Here is a 25294-nt window from a genome sequence, read left to right as displayed (position 1 = left end):
TGTTTCCCTCCTCTTCCTTGATGCTGGTACTGGTCTTTGTCTGTGGTGCCGCTTCTTGCGCTTTTCCTCAGCCTCCTTGGGCAGTGGAGCACCAACTACTTTCTCACTTTTTTACCTTTCCCTAGCCTTCACAGGGGCGGAAGACAATCTGATCTGTGGCCTGAAAGGCTGCATTTATAGCACCGTGGAACCCTCCCCACCACTCTGACTTTCAGCTTCACATCTGCGACAGTGGTACCTTGATTTTAGGATCTGAATTCTGTTATGGTTGGCGGGTCTTCTCAAGTACAGCGATGCACCACATATTGTAAGGTTCAATCCATTTGCAAGGCTTTGGTCAGCCTGGGGAGTATAGCAGACACTTGCTCAAGGTTCCACAGTGAAACTGAACCTTGAACCATGTGGTTGTGAAGCAAATTTCTTACCGCACCTATTTTATATTAAAATACTGAATACGAAACTGTAAAACAGAGCATGATTAGGTACCTCATCATTTTCATTATATGTCCATTTTCCATGCTGGCATGGGTTGGACAGTTTGACAGGATCCAGTGAGCCACACCTATTCATTATTTATAAGAAATAAAGTACAAAAAGTCCTAAACTCTTATTAAATTCATAACATATTCTGCATCCCAGAAACAAGTAGTTTTTAATCTCAAAATCTAAAGATAAGCAAAATGTTTCTAAACTATAATACTTACCTTCTTGTGACTGAAAAGTGCTGTTATAATGTAGATACATCACACATCCACAGAATTCCATATAAAGACAAGCAGTGTTAGACTGAGCTATGCTCATTAGGCACAGTTAAGACTCCTTGTTGACGTCATGACTTATAGTTTTTCCTTCTTAGAATGTAAGTCTTAAACTGATAACTGGCACACACACACACACACACACACGTATGTTTGTGTGTATGTGTATATATGTATTTGTGTGTGTGTGTATATATATATATATATACACACATACACGTGCGCATATTTATATAGGTACGAAAGTTTGAGACAGCTCCACAACTAAAAATGTCATTGGCTCACAAGAAATGTCCATCTCATCAGAAGCTAGAAGTAGAGTGGGAGATTTGACAGGAATTCAAGGTGGCTTCTAGGTGTTTAGGCTTCTATTGGTTAGTTCTGGTCAAGTGGTATTAATGTTACTGAAACAACACACGCTGTCTTCTGAATTTTTAAGTCCATGTGTACAGGCAGGATGTTGGCATTACAGTATGTTCAGCAACATCAATTCTTTGTATAGAGTACTATACATGGCAGGGGTGGGCTGTTGGCACGAGACTGCAGCTTTGTCATCATTCATTGGAGTATAAACACATTAGTTAGAGCAGTCTTTATGTGGTAGTAATCACATTTGTTACAAGTGAGGTTGCATGATGAACATTGCACATACTAAAAATAACAATACAACACATACTTTTGTATATACATACGCACAAAGGTAACAGCACACCTCCATAATTATCATTATTTAATGTCTATTTTCCATGCTAGCATGGGCTTGATGGGAGCTGGTAAGGCCAAGGGCTGCACCAGGCCCCATTGTCTATTTTTGCATAGTTTCTATGGCTGGATGCCCTTTTCAATACCAACCACTTTATACCATGTATAAAGAGTGCTTTTTACATGGAACCAGCATCAGTACTTTACATGTGGTACTAACACCAGTGTTTATGTGACACTATCACCAGTCCTTTTTTTTCAGGGTACCGTCACTGGTGCTTTTTTCATGGCATCGTCACAGCTGCTTTTTACATGGCACCAGCACAGACAATAAATTTTAAAGTCAAACATGCTGATGTCCCTTATATTTTGAACAGCAAAATTCCATTAAGTGAACATCTGGATATCTGTAATGTAAGAACTTTTAAAAAGACTGTGACACTAGAAGTTCCATAAAAAAGAAATATTTTATTGAAAAATTCAAAGAAAAGTTAAATGGACATTATTATTAACATGTAGCTTCATATCAATATTTTCAGATGTGTCTGTTTTAAAGTTGAAATATAAATTTACGAACTGCAACAGAAATTCCCTTTCACTGAAACTATATTGTTTTCTAAAAATTTTAATTTATTGAAGTCTCTACAAAATGCTTCATTGATATTCTCAATAAAAATATGAATGGTTACAGGCCGACTCATTGCAAAAAGCTTAGTATGACAATCTACTAACAGAAATATTAATGGTACATAGATTCTCAATTGTGTATACGTTTGTGGACAGACAAAGTACTTTGTTGAGAGAATGCTTTACCACAAAGATCACAGTGATAAGGTTTGTCACCTGTGTGAATATGTCTATGATTCAATAAATGATTATTTTGAGAGAATGATTTACCGCAGATATCACAAGGGTATGGCTTGTCTCCATTGTGAACACGTTTGTGCTTGTCTAAATAAGAACTGCAAGAGAATGTTTTATCACATATGCTACACTGATATGGTTTATGTCCTGTGTGAATATGTTTATGTCTCAATAAATTACCAGATCGCGAGAATGCTTTACCACATACATCACAGCCATATGGTTTCTCTTCTGTATGAATAGTTTGGTGTGCAGATAATGAATTACTAGCAGTGAATGTTTTTCCACAGATATCACAATGATATGGCTTTTCTCCAGTGTGAACACGTTTATGAGATATTACAGAACTACTTTCAGAGAAAGTTTTACCACAGATATCACAATGAAATGGTTTTTCACCTGTGTGAATACGTTTATGTTTGGTTAAAGATCCACTTAAAGCGAAATTTTTACCACAGATATCACAGTGAAATGGTTTCTCTCCTGTGTGAATACGTCTATGTTGGGATAGATATCCACTTCTAGCAAAATTTTTACCACAGATACTGCAATGGAATGGTTTCTCCCCTGTGTGAATACGTTTGTGTTTAGTTAAATGACCACTTATAGTAAATGATTTACCACAAACATCACAATGATATGGTTTCTCACCTGTGTGAATGCGATTATGTGTCAATAAATCCCTATTTCGAGAGAATGCTTTACCACAAATATCACAACGGCATGTTTTTACCTTTGCATGAATGCGTTTGTGGTTGGATAAATAATCATTTGTAGAGAAGTTTTTTCCACATATATCACAGTGATATGGTTTTTCTCCTGTATGAAGAAATTTATGGATCTTTAAATTACCACTTCGGGGGAATGCTTTACTACAAATATCACAATGATATCGTTTTACCCCTGTGTGAACATATTTGTGACTAGATAAATGTTCATTAGTAGAGAACTTTTTGCCACAAACATCACAGTGATACGGTTTTTCTCCTGTGTGAACACGTGTATGGGTTTTTAAATGAGAAATTTGTGTGAATGTCTTACCACAAATATCACAGCAGCATGGTTTCTCCCCTGTATGAAGACGTTTATGTTTAGATAGATAGGAACTGAAACTGAATGCTTTACCACAAAAATCACACTTGTATGGTCTCTGGCCTGTGTGAATAACTTTGTGCACTGCCACTGAACTACTAACAGAGAACCTTTTACCACAGATATCACAGTGATATGGCTTTTCTCCTGTGTGAATACGTTTATGTAAAGTTAAAGAATATTTAACAGAGAAATTTTGACCACAGATATCACAATGGTATGGTTTCTCTCCTGTGTGAGAAAGTTTGTGTTTATATAAACTACTATTTAAAGAGTATGTTTTACCACAAACATCACATTTGTATGGTTTCTGGCTTTTGTGAACAGACTGATGTCGAATTAAATGTCTTCTAAATTTAAAAAACTTTCCACAGATGTCACACATGTATGATGCCTTCTCTGTTTGATGAGAAGCATCATTATCATCAGGCTGTGTTTCATTATGGACCTGATTCTCATTCAGTTCATCTTCCATAACTTTCAGATTTACTAACAAATAAATAAAATTTTTAAAAAACCCTTAGTTCTGTAATTTTTCAGAGCGATATTTCTTTCGATAATTTCAATAATGAATATAGTTTCTTCAAAAGTGAACTTTCTCAAACAATGTTCCCTATATCTTTGGTCAAGTCATTCTTTTATCTTCAAAATCTCAATACCATCAGATACCCTGAAATATGTAAAGGGAGTACGATGTAAGTAACAATACAATGATAACATATTAGAGATTAAATTTCTGATCAAAGACATTGAAAAAACAGAAAATGATAAAATACACAGTGAGAATATATACACAGAGAAAACAGAGAATGGTAGCCGTATGTGGATGAAATGGATGCAGTTAACCACTGATGTACGGAGACATCACTATATCAGTAAATTACCAGAGTCCAATGATAACAATGAGTCATTCAGAGAGAAAAGTAATCAATTAGGTCATATTCTCTCCACTCTACCACCAAACTGTATCACTTTATTTCTACCTCTCCCTCTCTTTTCCACCATGACCCTACATAATGAAGGACTATATCTCATCTGTTGTCGTACGATACACTTCACCACCTTTCTGTGCTGTTATCCAAGTTTACATGTACTGACAGTGATCACTGACCTCACTCTCTTACTAGTCAATATGACCCTTCTGTAAGGCGGTGAGCTGGCAGTATTGCTAGCACGCTGAGCAAAATGCATACCAGCATCTCATCAGCCTTTACATTCTGAGTTCTAATTCCACCGAGGTCAACTTTGCCTTTCATCCTTTTGGGATTGATAAAATAAGTACCATTTGATATTCCAAATCAATGTAATCGACTTCACCCCTTCCCCCAAATTTACTGGCCTTGTGCCAAAATTTGAAACCAATATTATGCTTCTGTACTGCTAACCATTTACCATTTCTGTGAGTGTCCATCACTTGCTCTCTCCTCTTTTACTAGCAAATATAAAACTGCTATTTCTTCTCTCTCTCTGTCTCTCATTATTCCTTCTATCACTGGCTCTTCCATATATCTCCCCTCTACCTCTTTTCCTCATCATATTCTCACTTCTTGTCACACTGAATATCCCCGAGAACTACGTTAAGAGTACACGTGTATGCGGAGTGCTCAGCCACTTGCACGTTAATTTCACGAGCAGACTGTTCCGTTGATCGGATCAACTGGAACCCTCGACGTCGTAAGCGACGGAGTGCCAACAACAACGACAGTTGTTAAATAAGTGCGGTTGCCATATAAGCATTGTCATTAATTCCCAATATTTTGAAAAATCATGTCTAACCATGGGTGAATATTGCTTTGCTTGGAAACAGAGAGAACATCCAGCAGTAGAATATCTGAGATATAAAGGGGAAATCACTCTTGTCATCAATGTTTGACTTCCTGAAATTGAAAACTGGCGGGTTTTTACTTTCGTTTATATTACCAGAGGACCGAGTACTCAGAGTGACAGTCTTCCCTGCTATACCTTCTCTATTTCAAGATGCATTTTTCTTGACTAATTAAAACAGGTTTAAGTGAAATGTGCTCACACTGAAATCGGTGTTCTCACGTGGAAGTAACGTGCTCAAATAGTCACAGAAATGTATTTATTTAACTTAATACATTCGTAAAGTATCAGTTAAAATGTAAACAGTTTAAAACCTGGGAAATATTGGGAAGGAAAGCGTCTTCTCTAAAATTGTAAGGCTGACAGAATACTACTATGTCGAGGGGTTTATGCATTTCTCAGTAAGATCCAACATAGTTTGACCAAAAGGTTAAACTAAAGCGTTTGACCCGAGCAAAAAACAAAAGAAAAATAGTGTAATAGGTGTAAAGCAACTTGCTCTAAACGAATGTGAAAAAACAAATGATCTAATACTAATGTGTAGTGAGAAAAGAAACGAAATCTGAAATTGGAAACTCGATTCGTTGGTGCCTAGTTTGACAGATAAATTATTACATTATACTGTGTATATTTAGAGATATAGAGGAAATGTGGTGTTCATACCTTCCTTCTGATGGGTGTGGAGAGCTGTTCTGTGGTTAGAATTGCACAAATAATAAACGAATGGTGAATGTTTGGGTGGGAAACAGAAGTAGGCCGATAGCATCCCGGAACCGGATGTTTTCAAGAGTTTGTGAATACAATTGTGGGTAATTATATATATATATATATATACATATATATATATATATATATCAGTCACAGGTCGATTATGTCAGACAGGTCTCTCTGAATGGCTTTCCTAGCGAAAAATGACTGAACTCTATTTCAGAAGTGCACCCACGTAATAATGAACCATGTCTCATGTGGCCTTCTTCTCGAAAAAGTTTATCCATGTTTGTTTTACGTTGTGGAATTTGGGATCTTCGGTTGACCACATATATTTTGGATCTTGTTAAATTTCCTCCAACCATTTGTAGCTTTTCAAATTTTCACGATAATTTTGAAAAATAATGTGGTGGAATTTAAGAGGTTCCTGTATACTTATAACTCACAATTCATTATATGAATATATATGTGTGTGTGGCAATTAGAGTATGGAACACAATAGTCATTGAAAAACAAAGGCTTAACTTTGTTGCATCATTCCTAATGCAGCTGGTTTGAAACAAGGCTTGTATGCATAGCCTTCACGGTTTTAAATATAATTTTATTTCTCTCATTTACATAGGTCAGTCATAATAATAATCCTTTCTACTATAGGCACAAGGCCTGAAATTTGGAGGAAGCGGAATAGTCGGTTAAATTGACCCCAGTACTGAACTGGTTCTTTTTTATCGATCCCGAATGAATGAATGAAAGGCAAAGTCGATCGTGGCAGAATTTGAACTCAGAACGGAAGACTGCCTTAATCATAATCATTATAATAATGATAATTTTAGCACAACACCAGCAATATTGAATAGAGATTTAAGTCGAGTATATTGACCCCAGTGCTTAACTAATAATTATTTTATCAACCTGGAAAAGTTGAAGAAATTATGCTAAGCATTTTCTCTGGCACAGTAACAATTGTGCCATCTCACTGCCTTAGTCATAATAATAATAATCTTTTCTACTATGAGCACTAATCCTGAAATTTTGGAGAAGGGGGTGGCAAATTGATGGGCCCAGTGGTTGTAGCGTTGGGCTCACAATCACAAGGTATTGAGTTTGATTTCCAGACCAAGCTGTGATGTGTTCTTGAGCAAGATGCTTTATTTCACGTTGTTCCAGTTCACTTGACTGTAGAAATGAGTTGCAATGTCACTGATGCCAAACTGCATTAGCATTTTCCTTTCCTTTGAATAACAATGATGGTGTGGAGAGGGAATGTTGGTATGCAAAGGTGACTGCTGGTCTTCCACAAACAACCCTGCTTGGACTTGTGCCTCAGAAGGGAACTTTCTAGGTGCAATCCCAAGGTCATTTATGACTAAAGGGTGTTTGTACCATTTATTACTCCTAGAAAGTATGAAAAATTGCTAATATTTTCTTCAAACTTTTGTTTTGTAGTATTTATTCAAACCCCAAAGAATCCCTCTCAACACATGGCTATAATGCTCCCTCACTACTCCTGCTCATGATCAGAGATGCGCATATTGTCAGCCACTAAGGGACATGCTAAAGTGGTTGAGGTCAAGCAAATCTGTGGTGTTGAGCCAAATTTTTTCTTTTATTTGTTTCAGTCATTTGACTGCGGCCATACTGGAGCACCACCTCTAGTCAAGCAAATCGACCCCAGGACTTATTCTTTGTAAGCCTAGTACTTATTATATCGGTCTGTTTTGCCAAACTGCTAAGTTACAGGGATGTAAACACCAGCATCGGTTGTCAAGTGATGGGGGGGGGACAAACACAGACACACAAACATATACACATACACATACATATATATATCGGCAAAAGAGGTGGTGCTCCAGGATGGCCACAGTCGTGTGTGTGTGTGTATATATATATATATATATACGACAGACCTCTTTCAGTTTCCATCTACCAAATCCACTCACAAGGCTTTGGTTGGCCCGAGGCAATAGTCTGCCCAAGGTGCCACACAGTGGAACTGAACCCAGAACCATGTGGTTGGTAACAAGTTACCACACAGCCACCAGAACAATATTTCTGCTTCAGCAACTCAGCACTGAATCTGCCTGACATGTAATGGAAAATAGGTCAGTTTCAAAACATTGCTCTCCAGGTCACAAAAGTAAAGTTTGAACAGAATAGCTGGAAATCAACCAGCTGGTTTGTTTTGGATGATTTTGGGCCATGACCCATGGACAATTTCCAGAAGTCTCTAGTCTAGCAGAGCTACAAGGGAGCATTGCCAGTTTGAGTTTAACTCTACATGTGGAAGTGCCATCAGCCAGGCCTGTTTGAGGTGTGCACAGAGCAATGAAACTATTCTACATTCAGGATTGATAAATAATACTTGAGCATTGCTAATTTGTAGAGATATATCAAAAGATAAGCTATCTTCATTTGTTTGGTGGCTTTAGTGAAAGAGGTTGCATTGTGGAACAGACAGAAAGGGAAGAAAATAGCTCCTTTTCTCTTTGGCCAAGATCTCGTCAAGTTTTTCAAGTTTCACTTGAAAAGGTAAATGACAATACAGACCATTTTTTTTTTCCACACATTTTCATGTAAATTCCACATTATATTGTTCTGTACTGTCCCCAACATTTTTGTGAACCCTTAGTGGTTAGCTGACAGAATCATTAGAACATTGGACAAAAATGTTAAACAGCATTTCTTCTGAGTTCAAATTCTGTTCAAGTGACATCAATTTTACTTCTGATCATTTCAGGATTGATAAAATAGAGTACCAGTTAAAGTACTGGGTCAATGTAATCTGCACAGCAGAACTGTTAGCACATCAAACAAAATGCTCAGTAGCATGTTTATTAAACATTTTATAGTGTTTGCTATTTTTGGAAAATGTTTCTCCAATGCCAAACAAAACAATTTTGGAATGCTGGAGAGTATTTCCTTTCCGAAGAGAATTATATACCACTCCATATTGCTAGAGATATTTTTGGTATAGTTGCTTGTAGTTCTAGCTAAGTTTATAGTGAAAGAGCCTAGCCCATTTCCCTGGTTTTTAATTCTGTATTTGGTTCACTTGCTATTATAATCGTTAGTCATTTGTGTAGTTCTTGTGAATGAGTTTCCGTAGTGGTTAACTCCCCTATCCAAGTGCAGCCGATTAATGCTTCTATTGCTATATAACTTTAATACCTTATTGGGCACGATTTACATAAAATCCCTACCCTCCTTTTTCTTGCTATGCACTCTATGGTTATCTTCCAAGTGTTTACTGAGTTATGTTCCTCTTCTATTGACATGGAAAGTCTTATGTTCTTAAAAAAATTCTCCTGTATTTTTCTATCTCTAGGTTTGAGTAATTGAACAGGGTGAAAAGTGCATCATCCCTGTATAGACCACCTCTTATTTCAGGGAATCCTGTTTAGACTGAATAATATATAAATTCTTACTAAGTCCATTACTTGTACAGACTCTATATTTTCTGACCCCGGTGCTTTCCCTCAAATTTGATCATTGATTTTCTAGCCACTAAGATAACATCTACTTCTCCTCTAGTTAGTCCTAAGATTTTCATAGCTAAAATGAGTGCCTTATTGGGTCAATAGTTTCAAATTGGTTTCAGATGCCGGCTAACCACAACAGTCTGTATGTAGCACTCGAGCAAACAATGAGTTGTTAGGCCCTCGTAACTTCTCTCATTGGTAATTCTGTGTCTTGCTCAGGACTGCATATCTTCCATAGAGTAATTAATAACATTAATAATGATAAGGAAAATGGAGATTTTTCACATCCATAAATTATATATATATATATGTAAAAATTATAATTTAGGGTATCTAAGAGATACTACCATGCTTGAAATAGCAGTCAAACCTTGACTCTAAAACCACATTAAATGTTCATACCGCACCAGGAGAGAAGACAAAGAGACAAAATAAACTAGCAAAAAAATTACTGGATAATTCCAGATCTCGGGTTTCTGGCTCTGCATAAGAAATGCTCTGCCTTCATCAGTGGAATATACTCAGATTGAACATAAATACAAATATATATATATATATACAACATACGAATACTTACATATACGAAAGTGTCTTCACTCCTGGTGCTGTATGAACATTTAATGTGGTTTTAGAGTCAAGGTTTGATTGCTATTTAGATACCCTAAATTATAATTTTTATCATAATTATTACCTTCTTAGGTTTTTATTCCCATGCTGGCCACCTGATAAGATCGGTATTTTAAATAACAATCTTATCCTTATTTATATAAAAATATATATATGTATATATATACATACACACACACACAAAATTTACATGCATTAGATTTATGTGTGTGTGTGTACATTAATATATAACGAATATATATATGCAATGAAGCAAAACAAATACTGAAAAGAGTAAAGTAGAATGGGATAAGATTTATTAAGAGCTGAAGTCTCGGAGTAGCTACTCAGAGTTTCCAATTTCGTCACATGTCAGATGACAACTCTGGTGGAATTTTATGAAAGATCACACTAATCAGTGGTGGCTCAACAAATACCAGCCACAATATACAAAATAAGTTCTTTAATGATGAAAATTTATTATGAGAAATTTAGTTAATGAACTGAAAGGACCCCGCTTTTACTTCTTTCAATTGTTGATGACAAATATATAGATACAGCTAACACAACCGAATTATTTTCTGCATGTTGGCTCTACAAAATGCTTGGTTGATTTGCTACAAAAAAACTTTACACTTTCAAAGCAGAAAGCAGAAATACCCACTCAAATTTCCAATACTCTTAACTGCAAAAAGCAGTTTTATACTGCAATCTATCTTTTGTTGAGGAATAATGTCATGAGTGGAATGAGTTTCTGTTGAAATATGTCAAATTTACTGATGCAATGTAATTTTCAGAAAAAAAAAAACAATTCTACTTTTTGATTCATATATATACACATCATCATTTCTGTAATAATTATGAAAATCAATTTCACAGTTAAAATATTAATATGATAATGTTCTAAATCAAATACAGAGGTGTAGATTTTCACCTGTGTATACGTTTGTGGACAGATAAAGTACTTTGTTGAGAGAATGCCTTACCACAAATATCACAGTGATATGGTTTGTCACCTGTATGGATACGTTTATGGTTCAATAAATGACTATTTTGAGAGAATGACTTACCACAGATGTCACAGTGATATGGTTTCTCTCCTGTGTGAATACGTTTGTGTGTGTTTAAATCAGAATTAGAAGTAAACGTTTTTTCACATGAATCACAATGATACGGTTTATCTCCTGTGTGAAGACGCTTATGTCTCGATAAATTACAAGATCGCGAGAATGCTTTACCACATACATCACAGTCATATGGTTTCTCTCCTGTGTGAATTGTTTGATGTGTAGATAATGAAACACTAGCAGTAAATGTTTTTCCACAGATATCACAATGATATGGCTTTTCTCCAGTGTGAACGCGCTTATGAGATATTACAGAACTACTTTCAGAGAAAGTTTTACCACAAATATTACAATGGAATGGTTTTTCTCCTGTGTGAATACGCTTATGTTTGGCTAAAGATCCACTTATAGTGAATGATTTACCACAGATATCACAGTGGTATGGTTTCTCTCCAGTGTGAATACGTTTATGGGCCAATAAAATTGAACTATTGGAGAACATTCTACCACAGGTGCTACAATGGTAAGGTTTTTCTCCTGTATGAACACGTTTGTGTTTAGTTAGATGACCACTTATAGTAAATGATTTACCACAAACATCACAATGATATGGTTTCTCACCTGTGTGAATGCGATTATGTGTCAATAAATCCCTATTTCGAGAGAATGCTTTACCACAAATATCACAACGGCATGTTTTAACCTTTGCATGAATGCGTTTGTGATTAGATAAATAATCTTTGGTAGAGAAATTTTTACCACATATATCACAGTGATATGGTTTTTCTCCTGAGTGAAGAAGTTTATGGGGCTTTAAATTACCTCTTTGGGAGAATGCTTTACCACAAATATCACAGTGATATCGTTTTACCCCTGTGTGTATATATTTGTGGTTAGATAAATGTTCGTTTGTGGAGAACTTTTTACCACAAATATCACAGTGATATGGTTTTTCTCCTGTATGAATGCGTTTATGGGTTGTTAAATTTGAAGTTTGTGAGAATGACTTACCACAGATATCACACTGATATGGTTTCTCACCTGTGTGAATACGTTTGTGTTTAGTTAAGTGACAATTCATATTGAATCCTTTACCACAAACATCACATTTGTAAGGCCTTTTGCCAGTATGAGAAAGTTTGTGTGTTGATACCAGAGTACTGCCAGTGAATGTTTTACCACAGATATCACACCGGTATGGTTTTTCTCCAGTGTGATTACGTCTGTGTATAGTTAAAGAACATTTAACAGAGAAAGTTTTACCACAGATATCACAATGAAATGGTTTTTCTCCTGTGTGAACACGTTTATGTATCAATAAATGGTTTTCTTGGTAGAACGCCTTACCACAAATGTCACACTGGTATGGCTTGTTGCCTGTGTGAATAATTTTATGTCTTGTTGCCAAACCTCTAGCAGAAAACTTTTTGCCACAGATATCACAGTGGTATGGTTTTTCTCCAGTGTGAATACGTTTGTGTACAGTTAAAGAAAATTTAACAGTGAAAGTTTTATCACAGATATCACAGTTGAATGGCTTCTCTCCTGTGTGACTACGTTTGTGTTTAGCTAAACTACTATTTACAGTATACGATTTACCACAAATATTACATTGGTATGGCTTTCCGCTTGAGTGAATAAGTCTGTGTCTTCTTGCTAATCTAATAGCAGAGTATGTTTTACCACAAATATCACACTGGTATGGATTTTCTTTTGTGTGAATATGTTTATGGTTAATTAAATTTTCACTTGTAGAGAGCTTTTCACCACAAATTTTACAATTATAGAGCTCTGAATCTGTATGAATGGATTGATGTTGAATTAAACATTTTTGTATTTTAAAAGACTCCCCACAAATGTCACACATGAATGATGTCTTCTCTGTTTGATGAGAAACATCATTATAATCAAGTTGTATTTCATTATGGACCTGATTTTTATTTAGTTCCTCCTCCATAACATCAAATTTTCTTCACAAAATTGAAAAATACTTTTCTTCTCAAATTTTCACGATAAATATTTCTTTAGATACTTTCAAGAGTACAGTTTCTTCAAATATGATCTTTGTGAAACAAGATTCCCTATATCACTGGTAATGTCATTTCTTTAGTCTTCAAAATCTTGATATTATCAAATACCCTGAAATATATATAAAGAATATGATATAAGCAACAATACAATACTGACACTTTAGGGAAGAGATTTCTAACCATAAACATTAAGAACAAATGTTAAGACAGACATAGGATATACAGGGTGTCCACAAAGTCTGGGTACATGGAGTCCGGTACATAAAATCATAACATAAACAATTAAATATAAGAAACAATAATTTCTTAAAGTATGTGTTAATCCCCGTGTACCCAGACTTTGTGGACACCCTGTACATAATATGCAGAGTAAAGATACAATGGTATGGAGATATGTGAGTGAAATGAGTGATGTCAACCTGGGGATATGTGACTGAGATGAGTGATGTCAACATCACTCACTGATGTAATCAGTCATTACTACATTTGTAAAACACAAGAATCTGCGAAAGAGGCCAATAGTTTATTCAAAGAGAAAAAAAATCATTTTACATAGTGAAGGTACATACTATCATAGTTTGTTAGGTGTTACCACAGATATGGAGGAGATAATGGACCAAACACTGTTGCAATACCAGCAGGTATCATCATATCCCTTATCATTTAAATGAAGAACAATCTGCATCAATTATTTTTACCGAAAAATTTTTCAAAAACTATGATTTCATTTTCTGTTAGCAGCTCCAGATCTCTTCTGTTTGGCTGACAAGGTCAATTTCTGTTCGAATTGATTTCATATTCAATGTAATGATACACTTTTACAGGCTAATCAATGCCATGAAAATCATTTTTGCCATGCTGAGACCCCCTTCAGTCATGACTGACCATGGGATTGCACCTAGAAAGTTACCCTCCCAAGCACAAGTCTGGGCAAGGTTGTTTTTTTTTTTATGGAAGACTAGCAGTCGCCCAGGCATACCGGCCTCCCCTCTCCATGCCACCAGTGTTATCCAAGAGAAAGGCAAAGGCTGATACAACTTGGCACCTATGTCGCCGCATCTCATTTCTACAGCTGAGTGAACTGGAGCAATGTGAAATAAAGTGTCTTGCTCAAGAACACAACATGCAGCCCAGTCCGGGATTCGAACTCACAACCTCACAATCGTAAGCTCGACGTTCTAACCACTGAGCCATGCACCTTCACAATAAATAAAGAGTTATTAGCAATGAAAGTTTGAAAATTTGGAGTAATTTTAGCCAATCGTAATTTTAGCCAATTTTAGACACATTGATCCCTGTTTTCATAGTAACAAGCCATGCACGGGAACTCTTTTGCCAGTGAGAAGGCACGTGTTGACAAATATATTGAAACCACTTGTTAACGCTGTATTCTACAGTTTTATCCCCCTGAAAATTTTACCAATCTGTTTGATTATGGCAGCTAGCTCCGGTAACCTTGCGCTTATGATGGAGACACTGACAACAGAGGAGGATGCTGTGTCGTACCTACAGGAAAAAGGTGATATACCCAAAAGAAAATTATGCGGATCTTTTTTAAAACGGGGGCCACATTTTTCATTAACGAAACACTTTGAAACTTGGAACACTGGTAGAATGTGTCATATAAAACATCTTTTTCTCTTAGTCTTCTTAAAAAAAAAAGAAATCCATAAGTTATTCCATCTTAAAGTCGTCGTATTTCTGTAATTTCAACCAATCACTGACGTCCATTCAGCCGATATACATTAAGTGCCGACTACATAAACAAACGATTCTGAAACAATTAACCCTAACCCTAACCCTAGGGTTAGGGTTAGGGTTAAAGCAAATTTAAAATGAAAAAAGCAAATAAAACGAAGGTATGGAGATTAAATACGCTTTACATCGCTTAATCAGCCAAAGGAGTAAATATAAACAACTGAATACTTGTCAGTGATTGGTTGAAATTATCGAAATAAGACAATTTTTTACATGAAATAAATTCGAATACAAAAATATTTTTCTGTTCTATAACACAAAATAGATAAGTATACGAAGTTTGAAAGTCTTTCCGTACCAAAAACACTACGTAAAACATTAATGAAAAATGTGGCCCCCGTTTTAAAATAGATCCCTTTCCTTTTCAATGAACTGGTCAATAAAATATTTGTTTTTTAAAAATATTTCATTTATAATGTGCTATTTTGTCTTATGAAGTTCGTACTATAAGTCTCTTATTTTGAGAAATATTTCATTTGTAATGTGCCATTTATTGCATTAAATATTGAATGCTTAAAACTACAAAAGACGTGTAGAAACTGTACCAAATCAGACTGGAATCTGGTGCAGTCCCTCAGTTTACCAGCCTTGGTCAAACCGTCCAACCCATGCCAGCATGGACAATGGACATTAAATGACGATGAATACCGTAGTTGTTGTATTACATATAGAAACTACAAAACGCCAGCTAGAACCAAATGTAGGACTTCCAAAAACTCACTGAATTCTCGATACTGTGCCTCTGTCTGATAAATGTGCCTTTAACAATTTCAGTGCCACATAAAAAGCACTGATGCCGGTGCCATGTAAAAAGCACCCAGTACAGTCTGCAAAGTGGTTAGCGTTAGGAAGGGCATCCAGCTGTAGAAACCAACCCAAAACAGACTATGGAACCTGTACAGCCACTAACCATGCCAGTTCCTGTCAAGGCGTCCAACTCATGCCAGCATGGAAAATGGACGTTAAATGTTGATGAAGCCAATGCTACAACAACAGTTCTTCCAGTTACTACAGAAGTCTCTAATGCCACCTCACACTCAGATATTCTTTTCCACTATAGGCACAAGGCCCGAAATTTTGGGGGCGGGGGGGGGGCAGTCGATTAGATCGACCTCAGTACGCAACTGGTACTTAATTTATCGATCTCGAAAGGATGAAAGGTCGACCTCAAAGACCGGGCGAAATACCGCTAAGCATTTCGCTCGCTGCCTTACTTCACACTCTGATATTATTTTAGTGCTGGCCATCTCATATCTTTTCAGGGTCATGTTCGGACACAGATTTGAAGAGTTTAGTGGAACAAATCGCGATACTATAGCTTATTCTTTTTTTTAAGTGCGGTACTTATTCTATTGGTGTCTTCTGCCGAACCGCTAAGTTACTGGAATGTAAACAAATCAACACCAGTTGTTATGCGGTGGCGGTACAAACACAAACACACATACTCAACGGACTTCCATCCAGTTTTCATCTACCAAATTCACTCACAGCCCGGGGTTATAGTAGCAGACACTTGTCCAATATATCGTGCAGAGGGCCTGAACTTAAAACCACATGCGTACATAGTGGGTATTGGAAAAGTTTCAATGTCTCACACTAATGAAGATAACGCCAGGCAAGAAACATTGGGGATACCCTACAGGAATGATACAGTGAGATAAACACAAAAAGATTAGGCTTATAAGAAAATCTAACATTATAAACGTCATTTGAAATGCCTACCATGTTTACTTACCTGAAGTTTTTGAAATGCATCTGTCACTTACAAGATTGTTTTGTGGTAAATCTAAAACTTCACATCTTTATTTGATCTTTCACGAAATGATTGATTGTCTTTTAACGCCTGGTACAAATAAACACAATTTCAAATCAATCTTCCCATTGCATCTACTGCCTTTGGATAATGATTCTCGTTTCCTTGTCTTCATGTAGTCTAAACTTATTTTTTCCACGTCTTTAAACATGTAGCTCAGTTTACTTAACAAGTACGTTGCAGTTCAACTCCACAATCATTATAATGAAATATACAGGGGGAATCACTCTTCTCCTCTTAATGTTTGACTTCCTGTAATTTAAAAATGGTGGGACTTTTCTTTTGTTTATGTTATCATAGTCCCTGGGTACAGCGAACTATAAAGTTTTCCTTGCTATATCTTCGTTGTTTCAGGAGGCGCAATGGCCCAGTGGTTAGGGCAACGTACTCGCGGTTCGATTCCCAGATCGGGCGGTTTCGATTCCCAGATCGATTCCCAGATCGGGCGTTGTGAGTGTTTATTGAGCGAAAACACCTAAAAGCTCCACGAGGCTCCGGCGGGGGATGGTAGCGAACCCTGCTGTACTCTTTCACCACAACTTTCTCTCACTCTTACTTCCTGTTTCTGTTGTGCTTATAATTCAAAGGGTCAGCCTTGTCACACTGTGTCACGCTGAATATCGGCGAGAACTACGTTAAGGGTACACGTGTCTGTGGAGTGCTCAACCACTTGCATATTAATTTCACGAGCAGGCTGTTCCGTTGATCGGATCAACTGGAACCCTCGACGTAGTGCCAACTTCTTTGTTTCAAGATATATTAGTATTGGCTAAGTTTAAGTGAAATGTACTACGTTCAAATCTGTATTCTCACCTAGAAATAATATATAATTTATTTTCTACTTGCTTTAGTCATTGGACCACCTTAAAGCATTTAGTCATACAAATCGACCCCAGTACTTTAAGGGTGATACTTATTCTGTCATATTCTTTTTGCTGAACCGCTAAGTTACGGGGACGTAAACACACCAACAGTTGTCAAGCGATGGTAGGTGATAAATACAAAAACAATGATACATACATAGTTATAATACACATATACAACTATCATCCTTCAGTTTCCGCTTACCAAATTCACTCACAAACGTTCCGTCGGCCAGCAACTATAGAGGAAGATACTATCTGAGTGTGAAGTAAGGCGGCGAGCGAAATGCTTAGCGGTGCTTCGCCCGTCTTTACGTTCTGAGTTCAAATTCCACCGAGGTCGACCTTTCATCCTTTCGGGGTCGATAAATTAAGTACCAGCTGCATACAGGAGTTGATCTAATAGACTAGCCTCTCCCCCAAAATTTTGGGCCTTGTGCCTAGAGTAGAAAAGAATTGCTAGGACGCCAGGCAAAATGCTTAGAGGCATTTTGTCTGTCTTTACGTTCTCAGTTCAAATTCTGCCAAGTCAACTTTGTCTTTGAACTCTGGGGTTAATAAAATAAGTACCAGTTGAGAACTATTGGCCTTGTATGTGTATATGTGTTTGCCACCTTGGAATCCTCTGTGTAGTGGGTTGATCCACTACTCAGGAAGAGACTATTCTAGAGTACGTTCTGTCTTATCTTCGAAACGTCTAGATAGAATAGAGACAGCTGATGAAAGGATATTCCAAGTGGCTTTCCGTTTTCCTGTGTGTTCGTTCCGTTGTCTGTAGTTTATTGTTCTAACGTCCTGTACCCTGATATGCATATATATACACATGTAGATGTAAGTATGTACATATATGTGTGTATACATGTATATATATTCTTTGTATTATATATATATATATATATAGAGAGAGAGAGAGAGAGAGATACAGGGTAGGGAATCGTCAATTAGTAATAAAATTAATAATTAACAATTTTGCCGGGTAGCTCAGTATGAAAAAAACCCTATCGGTAGAACCATTTATAATCATAAATATATAGGGATTAGCAGAATCCTGCTTCTCCAACATACTGAGAATTCAGAAATAGCAGCCAAAGAACTACTGATTCCAAAACTACAAACTTTTCTCTAAAATTGATAGCGATATTCATGATACACACAGAACAAAAAACAAGAGAAGAGTAAAAAAACAACTTGCCTTTAGTAACTAAAGGCAAGTTGTTTTTTTACTCTTCTCTTCTGTTTTTTGTTCTGTGTGTATCATGAATATCGCTATCAATTTTAGAGAAAAGTTTGTAGTTTTGGAATCAGTAGTTCTTTGGCTGCTATTTCTGAATTCTCAGTATGTTGGAGAAGCAGGATTCTGCTAATCCCTATATATTTATGATTATATATATATATGTGTGTGTGTGTGTGTGTGTCAGAGGTAAAGAATACGTACACCACCCGTTTTCAGCATAACAAAAATCCTAATCCTAAACACCAGGTGTACATATTCTTTACTTTCACCTATATATATATATATATATATATATATATATATATATATACACTCACACATATTTATATATATACAATGGATAGGGATAAAATATCCAGGCAGGTACTGTGCTAGTACTGTTATAATCTGGGTCATGGCTAACTGCACCGAGGGGCACTTAGGATTACTCAAAGAAAGCAATCCCACTGTATTTCATCCAATTGGTAAATCCTGGGTTTGCTTCACTGGATTTTAAATATTTTTCACTGAGTGTATATCCAAGATAATTATACGGAGATCAGTACATCTGCATATTATTTTTTTATTTCTACAATCAATTATACAGCATGTTTGGTTTAAATTTGTCCAATGCACATTTCTGCTCCATAGACGAATACCAATTGTATCCAGTTACTTTTGACTGGTTATTTGTCTAGCAACTTTATTCAAGGTCTGTCCACTGCCATGGTTTGAAGTGAATTAAGTGTATGTAGGACTAGCTCGCATTATTTTGTTGGCTTACTATAGTTTTTGAGTGCCAAGAATGTAAAAGGAAGATTTGGAAACCTGATATGACTATAAACACTATGAGGTTAACCATATGCAGATCCTTGGTTTGAAGTTTGAATTCAGAATACCTGACCTTTAATTAGGTCAAAATATATTTTTATAAACCCTAGCCTTAAGTGGATTATGAATAAGTGATCTTCAGACATTGTGTACAATTATTGGTAACTAAATGAGATATAATTAAATATATGAGATGTGAGGAACTTGCTTGTGTTGCCAATTCGATATGTTTTCTTTGTATAGACCAAGTTTTAAATTACATGCAGTTTCATCATCCTATATGTGTTGCATGAACTTTTAAAGATACATAATTTTACTTATGGAGAATACTGAATACAACATGATATAGGCAAGCCAGATATTACATTAACATTTACCATGTAAACTCAGACACCTCCGTGGAAGAGATCTGTAATTAAGTAAGCACCACATCACATATCTTTTTTATAGATGTTGTTAGATAGAAACCATCTCTTTCGAAAATGAGTAGCAGCACCTTTGTTCATAGCCTACCAACCAGAGTGGAATTTAATTACATGTCTCTTATAGAGGGTTTGCACAAATCATGAAGAAGCCATGCAGTCTTGAGCAAAAGGCCACACAGAATTGGAGGGCAAATAGCAGGGAGAATTTAGCTGGGTTTATGTGGGCTCAAATATTTGGCAAAGAATATTTTTCAACTCCTGGATGCAGGTTGCAAAGGTTATCCCTTATCCTATTAAGCATACTTATTTTGTTAAATTATGCAAATTTTATAAGTTAGATTTCTTGTTCTTCCTCCTCTCCAAAAATCTTCCAAGATGTATTGTCTATAATTCTTTGCATTAATTTTTGTGATTCTGTGATATACTGCCACAATGCTTTCTGGTTGTATTGCCATAATTCTGCTAAACTTGCCAATGGTAGTCTACCACAATGCCTTCTTACTTGCAAAATTGCCTGTGACATTCTACAAACCTTGTGAGATCCTACTGCATTTACAATAACATTGATCTGAAAACACCTCTTTCAGTTAGCCGACACACAGAAATAGCAGTAGCATCAATAGCTACATTAACCCCCCCCCCCCCCCCCGGTACACATTGTGCAAGTATGCACCTTATGTATAAGAGCAGAGGAACAGTTTCTGTTCCTCAGGAGGTAACAGTTTCTCTTGCCTTCTGACCAAATCCTTATTACTCACCGCTGCTGCAGCAACAACCAGAAGCTACAGGCATACAATTATAGACCAGATAATGTAAAGAGCACAAAATATCTACAGGGTGTCCACAAAGTCTGGGTACATGGAGTAAATAAAATCATAACATAAACAATTAAATATAAGAAATAATAATTTCTTAAAGTATGTGTTAATCCCCATGTGGGTACATGGAGTAAATAAAATCATAACATAAACAATTAAATAAAAGAAATAATTTCTTAAAGTAGGTGTTAATCCCCATGTACCCAGACTTTGGGGACACCCTGTAGATTGTTATGCAGCCTTCTATTAGATTCATTGCTGTATGTCAAAGTGTGCAATATAGTTCTCTCAGCTAGGCTGAGGTAATGGTATAACTTCTACAATAGATTTATGGGTCATAGTTTCTGTGTGCTATACAATTGCTGGGGTAGAGCTGATTTGAAGTTACAATAACATCATTTAACAGCCATTTTCCATGTTGGCATGGGTTGGACAGCTTGACAGGAACTGGCAAGGCCAGGGGCTGCGCCAGGTTCCATAGTCAGTTTTGGTCTGAATGCCCTTCCTAACACCAACCTCTTTACAGTGTACTGGCTGCTTTTTACAGGGAACTGGTACCCTCACCAATGCTTTTTTTTAGAATCTCAATTCTGTTGTGAGAACAACAATGTATCACATGTCTCAATCCTCTGACATCTCTTTTGTAGGGTTCAGCATTTTGAGATCAGCCTTCAATACTTTGTCTCTATCTTCCTGGGCCTTCATCCTTCACAACTTCCCTCCAATTCACATGATTAAGCCAGCATAGTCTCCTCTCTTGCACACTGCATACAATTCCTCTCATGCCCAACTTCTCTCTCAATACATCAGTGCTGTGTGAAACATGCACACTGACATTGCACATCCAGCATAGCAAACAGCTTAATAAAGTCAAGTGTGGTTACAATTATAGCTGCGTATTTTATTATTTTCATTTTACAACAAAGGAAAATATTCAAAACAATTCCAACATTACATGACACTGACATAAAATCCCAGTGTAAATATATTTACCAAAGATATTGCATAAGTTTTATTAATGAAGTTTTTCCTCTTTCTAGAACTGAAAGAAGTGGTGAGTGTGGGTGTTGTGGGATGGGTATACAATATGAGAAACAAGAGATGTTAGCATGCCAGGCAAAATGCTTAGAGGCACTTTGTCTGTCTTTACGTTCTCAGTTCAAATTCTGCCAAAGTCAACTTTGTCTTTGAACCCCATTTGGGGTTGATAAAATAAGTACCAGTTGAGAACTGTTGGCCCTGAATATATATATATGGCAGAGGTAAAGAATACGTACACCACCCGTTTTCGGCATAACAAAAACCCTAAAACACTGGGTGTACGTATTTTTAACTTTTGCCTATATATATATGTATATATACACACACACATTTACATTTATTTATACATATATATATATATATATATATATGCTAGCATGGAAAGCGGACGTTAAACGATGATGATGATGATATATATATATATACAATGGATAGGGATGAAATATCCAGGTGGATACTGTGCTAGTACTGTTATAATCTGGGTTATGGCTAACTGCATCGCGGGGCACCTAGGACTACTCAAAGTAAGCAATCCCACTTTATTTCATCCGATTGGAAGGCCTGAGGGGAAATTACACAAAACCAGCCAAATCTGAAGAGTAGAGGAAAGTGTTGTTTGGGTAGGAAAGACAGCAATACAAGACAAATTGTGTGTGAGAAAAAGGTTAGAATGTATTGATGAGATATTACCAATCATTTGAATGTCTTTATTGGGATGTGGTTGGTCTAGGATGCCTGTAATCTTATCACGACTTAATTATCTTAACATAAATAGCTTTTGAAGAATTTCAACAGAATTAGTATACATTCTCTGTATATTAACTGATTAACCCTTTAGCATTGAGATTATTGTCAAACGTAATGCTTATTTATTCATATTGTTTTGCATCAATCATGCATCATCTTGTAGCCTTGAAATTTCAATGACATAATTGTTTAGTTTTAGAATGACATTATAGGGTAGGTGTGAAAGGCTGGACCTGGTCAGTTTGAACATAAAACAAGTAGAATATTTGGGCTGGATAAGGCCAGTCTAAATGCTAACGGGTTAACAGGATAATGATCTATCACAAATATCATAGAGGTGTAGTTTCTTTCCTGTGTAAACGTTTGTGATTTAATAAGTCACCTTTTCTAGAAAATGCCTTACTACAAATATCACATTGATAAGGTTTATCGCCTGTGTGAATACGTCTATGGTTCAATAAGTGACTATTCTGAGAGAATGATTTACCACAGATACCACAGTGATATGGTTTCTCGCCTGTATGAACACGTTTGTGTGTGTTCAAATCAGAACTTGAGGTGAATGTTTTATCACAGAAATCACAGTGATATGGTTTCTCGCCCGTGTGAAGACGTTTATGCCTCATTAAATTACAATTTTTAGAGAATTTTATACCACAAACATCACAATGATATGGTTTCTCACCTGTGTGAATAGTTTGGTGTGTAGATAATGAATTACTAGCAGTGAATGTTTTACCACAGATATCACAATGATATGGCCTTTCACCAGTATGAACTCGCTTATGAGATGACACAGAACTACTATCAGAGAATGTCTTACCACAGATATCACAATGATATGGTTTTTCTCCTGTGTGAATACGTTTGTGTCTGGATAAAGAATCATTGGCAGAAAAAGTTTTACCACAGATATCACAGTGGTATGGTTTATTTCCTGTATGAATACGTCTATGGGTCAGTAAATTAGAGCTCTGAGAGAACGTCATACCACAGGTATCACAGTGATATGGTTTCTCGCCTGTGTGAATACGTTTGTGTTTAGTTAAATGACCATTTAGAGTGAACGATTTACCACAAATATCACAGTGATATGGTTTCTCACCTGTGTGAATACGTTTATGAGTCAATAAGTGACTATTCCGAGAGAATGCTTTACCACAAATATCACAGTGGCATGGTTTTATTCCTGCATGAGTACGTTTATGGTTAGATAGATATTGTTTTGTAGAGAACTTTTTACCACATGCATCACAGTGATATGGTTTTTCTCCTGTATGAATCAGTTTATGGGACTGTAAATACCCCTTATCAGAGAATGTGTTACCACAGGTACCACATTTGTATGGTTTTTCTCCTGTGTGAATGCGTTTGTGGCTTAATAAACGTTCCTTAGTATTGCATTTTTTACCACATATATCACAATGGTATGGTTTTTCTCCAGTATGTATACGTCTATGGGTTAATAAATTACTACTATGAGAGAATGTTTTACCACAAATATCACAGTGATATGGTTTCTCTCCTGTGTGAATGCGTCTATGTTTCAACAAATTACTATTTAGAGAGAATGACTTACTACAGATATCACAATGGTATGGTTTTTCGCCAGTATGAATTTGTTTATGTGTAGACAATGTGCTACTAGCTGAGAACGTTTTCCCACAGATATCACAACGATATGGTTTTTCTCCTGTGTGACTACGTTTGTGTGTAGATAATGAACCATTAACAGAAAAAGTTTGGCCACAGATATCACAACGATATGGTTTTTCTCCTGTGTGAATACGTCTATGGGTTAATAGCTTACTGTTTTGAGAGAATTCTTTCCCACAAATATCACAGTGGTATGGTTTTTCTTCTGCATGAATACATTCGTGATTAAATAAACCATTCTTTTCAGAAAGTGCCTTTCCACAAATATCACAGCAATATGGTTTCATCTCTGCATGAATTTGTTTGTGATTGGATAAATTTTCATTCGTAGAAAACTTTTCACCACAAATATCACAATCATAGAGTTCGGAATCTGTGTGCATAGACTGATGTTGAATTAAACATTTTTGTATTTTGAAAGAGTCCCCACAGATGTCACACATGTATGATGCCTTCTCCGTTTGATGAGAAACATTGTTATTATCAGGTTGTGTTTCATTATGGACCTGACTCACTTTTACCTCCATAGCTTCAAGTGTTCTTTAGAAAGTAGAAAAATCTTCCTCTTTTAATTTTCAAGAGAAATACCACTTACAATATTTTGAATAAAAAATACTTTTTTATGAACAGTTATGGAAGAAATTATGTAAGACAACTGAAAAGTCTCGGTAAATTTTGATGTTACACCATCACAGAAATAATACAGTCTTTATGAAATTAATTGCATTTCACAAGAAATAGTTCATGGCGATAAAATTGAAGTTATATAAACACAATCCCCTGTATCCTTAGCAATATCATTCTTTAGTCTTCAGGGTGTCATCTCAATATCATCAGATACTCTGAAATATATGAAGAGAACACAAGATATATAAAAGATATTACGATGTTGACACAGTAAAGAGAACTGAGGAGAGTCTAGTTGGTGCAACTTTAGCATGCAGTCTACTGCAGTATCCATAGCCAAAACCTTCAAATGAATCTGATCTGAATAAGAAT

The 25294-nt window shown here is 36.2% G+C and overlaps 3 protein-coding genes across 4 annotated transcripts; all 3 read right to left on the bottom strand.

Moving 5' to 3' along the window:
- Nucleotides 1-1908: 1908 nt before the first annotated feature.
- On the bottom strand, nt 1909-6028 carry LOC128248548 (uncharacterized). Its single transcript, XM_052969969.2, has 2 exons — nt 5904-6028; nt 1909-4086 (listed from the first exon to the last, which is right to left on the bottom strand). The coding sequence occupies exon 2, from the start codon at nt 3889-3891 to the stop codon at nt 2218-2220; it is 1674 nt and encodes a 557-aa protein (XP_052825929.2). The 5' UTR covers nt 3892-4086; nt 5904-6028; the 3' UTR covers nt 1909-2217.
- A 4300-nt stretch (nt 6029-10328) lies between these two features.
- Nucleotides 10329-17271, bottom strand: LOC106868634 (uncharacterized). 2 transcript variants are annotated; one of them, XM_014913983.3, is made up of 2 exons: nt 16624-17271; nt 10329-13239 (listed from the first exon to the last, which is right to left on the bottom strand). In XM_014913983.3, the coding sequence occupies exon 2, from the start codon at nt 13055-13057 to the stop codon at nt 10964-10966; it is 2094 nt and encodes a 697-aa protein (XP_014769469.2). In that variant the 5' UTR covers nt 13058-13239; nt 16624-17271; the 3' UTR covers nt 10329-10963. The 2 variants fall into 2 exon arrangements, with proteins under 2 accessions (XP_014769469.2, XP_089212263.1); XM_089356137.1 differs by having other exon boundaries at nt 16655-16907.
- A 4455-nt stretch (nt 17272-21726) lies between these two features.
- On the bottom strand, nt 21727-24971 carry LOC149134321 (uncharacterized). The gene has a single exon (XM_014913985.3). The coding sequence runs from the start codon at nt 24820-24822 to the stop codon at nt 22969-22971; it is 1854 nt and encodes a 617-aa protein (XP_014769471.2). The 5' UTR covers nt 24823-24971; the 3' UTR covers nt 21727-22968.
- Between the last annotated feature and the right edge of the window lie 323 nt (nt 24972-25294).

Source organism: Octopus bimaculoides, chromosome 8 (assembly GCF_046866305.1).
Source record: "Octopus bimaculoides isolate indiv1 chromosome 8, ASM4686630v1, whole genome shotgun sequence".
NCBI classification, from domain to species: domain Eukaryota; kingdom Metazoa; phylum Mollusca; class Cephalopoda; order Octopoda; family Octopodidae; genus Octopus; species Octopus bimaculoides.
This window is presented reverse-complemented; position numbering and strand designations above follow the sequence as displayed.

Bases quoted from the DNA above. Each gene is read 5' to 3' on its own strand.
- LOC128248548 (XM_052969969.2), bottom strand. From the start codon at position 3,891: ATGGAAGATGAACTGAATGAGAATCAGGTCCATAATGAAACACAGCCT.
- LOC106868634 (XM_014913983.3), bottom strand. From the start codon at position 13,057: ATGGAGGAGGAACTAAATAAAAATCAGGTCCATAATGAAATACAACTT.
- LOC149134321 (XM_014913985.3), bottom strand. From the start codon at position 24,822: ATGGAGGTAAAAGTGAGTCAGGTCCATAATGAAACACAACCTGATAAT.